Raw genomic sequence first — 2776 nt, 5'->3', positions numbered from 1 at the left:
ACCAGGGGGTGGAGCGCCAGCCCTCAGAGAAAACACCCAGACAGCAGGGTGAGGGGCTCAGATCCAACCCCAGGACGGCCATCATCACATGGGGACGGGAAGAGAGCAAGGGAGGAGGAGGAGGAGGGGGGAAGGAGGGAGGGAGGACGAGGGGGGAGGGAGGAGGGAGGGAATCCCAGCCACTCAGGAGGCTGAGATCTGAGGTTCACAGCTTGGAACAGGAGTCCATGAGACTCTTTACCTCCCATGAACCAGAAAAAGCCATCTGAGCTGTGGTTGGATGGACTTGAACAACATTCTGGTATTTTTATTGAGGGGGGGGCGAGGTCACTCCTGGGTCTGAACCCAGGGCCTGGGCGCTGTCCCTGAGCCTCCTCGGATCATGGCTGGCCCTGCACCACCTCAACCCCAGCCCCTCTGCCCCCTTTGTCTGTGTCTGGGGTGCTAAGGAATGGAGCCCAGGGTTCTGTGCAGGCCAGGCCAGCACTCGACCACAAGGCCTCACTCCTGGCCCTTGAACAAACATGCAAAGACACAGAGTTCAGTCCCCACGGCTGACACCACCACAACACACACAACCACACACTTGCTCTGGGTCTGGAGGGTGGACACAGGGTGTGACACTGGGCTCGGGGCTGCTGGAAGAGGATTGGTGGAAAGTGACAGGATTGGGAGATCTGGGCAGTGCGGGGCCTTCCCTGGCTTCCCAAGAAAAGGCAGAGAACCGAAGAAGCACAGCCATTTACTACTGGTTGCTGTGTGTCCCTGAGACCCATCCACATTCAGCAGCAAGGACAGCCCCAGAGTCCTGGGGATCCCACCACTGGCACCTCCACACTGTAAGTTCAAACCCTTCCTTCCTTCCTTCCTTCCTTCCTTCCTTCCTTCCTTCCTTCCTTGCTTCCTTCCTTCTTCTGTGTCCAGTTTCATGGTGGCCTTTAGATCATAGACTCTCACTGACTTCTGGATCCAGGATCCTCAGATCTCAGGCTCCTGAGTAGCTGGAACGACAGGCGTGAGCCACAGATACTGAACTCAGGACCTGAGCACAGGCCTTCAGCTTTCTCAAGCCTAGACCTGTAGGACCACTACTGGAATTTTCTATGTGATGCCAACAAATTCTACCCTGGTCTTCCTGCATGCTGGGAAATCACGTTACCACAAGGCAAAACTCCCAGCCTTGCTGGTTCTTCGTTGTCTGTGTTGCCAGTTCTACCACTTGAGGCACAGCTCCACCAATGGCTTTTTGCTGCTTCATTGGAGATCAGAGTCTCAGGGCCTTTCCTTCCTGGGCAGACTTGACACTGAGATTCCCAGATCTCAGCCTCCTGAGCAGCTGGGAATGGAGGCCTGAGCTGAGGGCTGGGTGTGGGCCTTAACCCCAGCTGGAGGAGGAGGAAGGCAGGCAGGCTGCGGGGAGCTGTCCATGGTACCTGAGAAGGAACCTCTCTCCTCCTGGGGTCACTGGCTGTGCCACCAGATGATTAGAGCAAGCCAGCTACAGAACTCCTCTGTCGGGACGGGCTTGCCATTGTATCCTTGTCAGTGCTGCACTCTAGGAGACCTGTACACTTTTGGTGTTGGTCCTGGGTCTTGAACTCAGGGTCCGGGCACTGTCCCTGAATTCCTCCCTCCTGGCTGGTGCTCTACCATTTGAGCCACACCTCCAGTTCTCAGTTCTGGTCGATCTTTGTTGATAAGAATCTCAGGAGAGCCAGGAGTGTGGCCTAGTGGTCGAGTGCTTGCCTAGCATGCACACAGCCCTGGGTTCAATTCCTTCCTCATACACAGAAGAAGCCGGAAGTGGTGCTGTGGCTCAACTGTTCATTTCAACTTTTTATTTGTAAATGTCTTCCAGGACTTTCCTTGGGTCAACCTGATTGGTGCTAAGTCTTCTCTTCTCTAAACATCAGAGCCGTTAAAAGCAAAAAGGGACAGAAGCATGGAGGTTCACAAGCAAAAGGAAGATGCCAACAAGCTCAGCAGACCAACAAGTAAGTGACAATGAAGTCAAAATCAAACAAGAAAGTATTTTTTGGTTTTTTTTTTTTCTTATTGTTGTTTGTTTTTGGCCAAGCCTGGGGCTTGATCTCAGGCCTGGACACTGTCCTTGGGATTTCTGATGGCTACAGCTCTACCACTTGAGCCACAGCTCCATCTCTATTTTGTTTTTTCTGTATATATGGTACCCAGGAAGGAAATCATTCATGCTGGGCGAGCACTCTACCACTAGGCAAAACCCCCAGGCCTTGCTTTTCTTTTGGCAGAAGACTTCACGTGCAGAGGAACGGATCCAAATCCACAGCCATGGAGCACCAACCATGCAGAAAGCCAAGCAAATGGGAAGCAGAAGAGGAGAAAACCTGAAGAAGAAAAAAGACCCAAAGAACGGGAAGTGGCAGGAAAAGGGAAATGGCATAGAAGGGGACACCGGAAACTGGGTCCCAAGAAAGCCCGGGTCAGCAGGCCCCTCTTAGAAACTCTCTGGGCCAGGTTCAAGTTGTCGCGGTATCCCAGAGTCCAGGACTTCCTGCAGCTGTCCTTTGAGTTGAGCCTGACAGATGTGCAGGTGAGCGTCTCCTCCTCCCGCTGCAGCCCCTGCTCCCCCTCGCCAGCCCCCTGCCCTGCCCTCCTCTGCACTCAGCCCCTCTCCTCAATCCCCAGATTCATCAGTGGTTCCAAACCAAGAGGAGGCAGTACCAGGAGGAAATGGCTCGATGCAGGCATGAGAGGAGGAGGAGGTAAGCCATAGCAGGTGGGGAGAAAGAGCAACGGC

The 2776-nt window shown here is 54.0% G+C and overlaps 1 protein-coding gene across 1 annotated transcript; it reads left to right on the top strand.

Moving 5' to 3' along the window:
* Window positions 1–2776, top strand: LOC150042041 (uncharacterized). Its single transcript, XM_090325224.1, has 4 exons — window positions 1–48; window positions 1914–1994; window positions 2268–2569; window positions 2665–2776. Exons 2-4 carry the CDS (start codon window positions 1943–1945, stop codon window positions 2743–2745), a joined length of 435 nt encoding a protein of 144 aa, XP_090181350.1. The 5' UTR covers window positions 1–48; window positions 1914–1942; the 3' UTR covers window positions 2746–2776.

Source organism: Megascapheus bottae, chromosome 37 (genome assembly GCF_031878675.1).
Source record: "Megascapheus bottae isolate mThoBot1 chromosome 37, mThoBot2.hap1, whole genome shotgun sequence".
Taxonomy (NCBI): domain Eukaryota; kingdom Metazoa; phylum Chordata; class Mammalia; order Rodentia; family Geomyidae; genus Megascapheus; species Megascapheus bottae.
The sequence above is the reverse complement of the archived record's forward strand: the minus strand, read 5'-3'. Positions and strand labels throughout refer to the sequence as shown.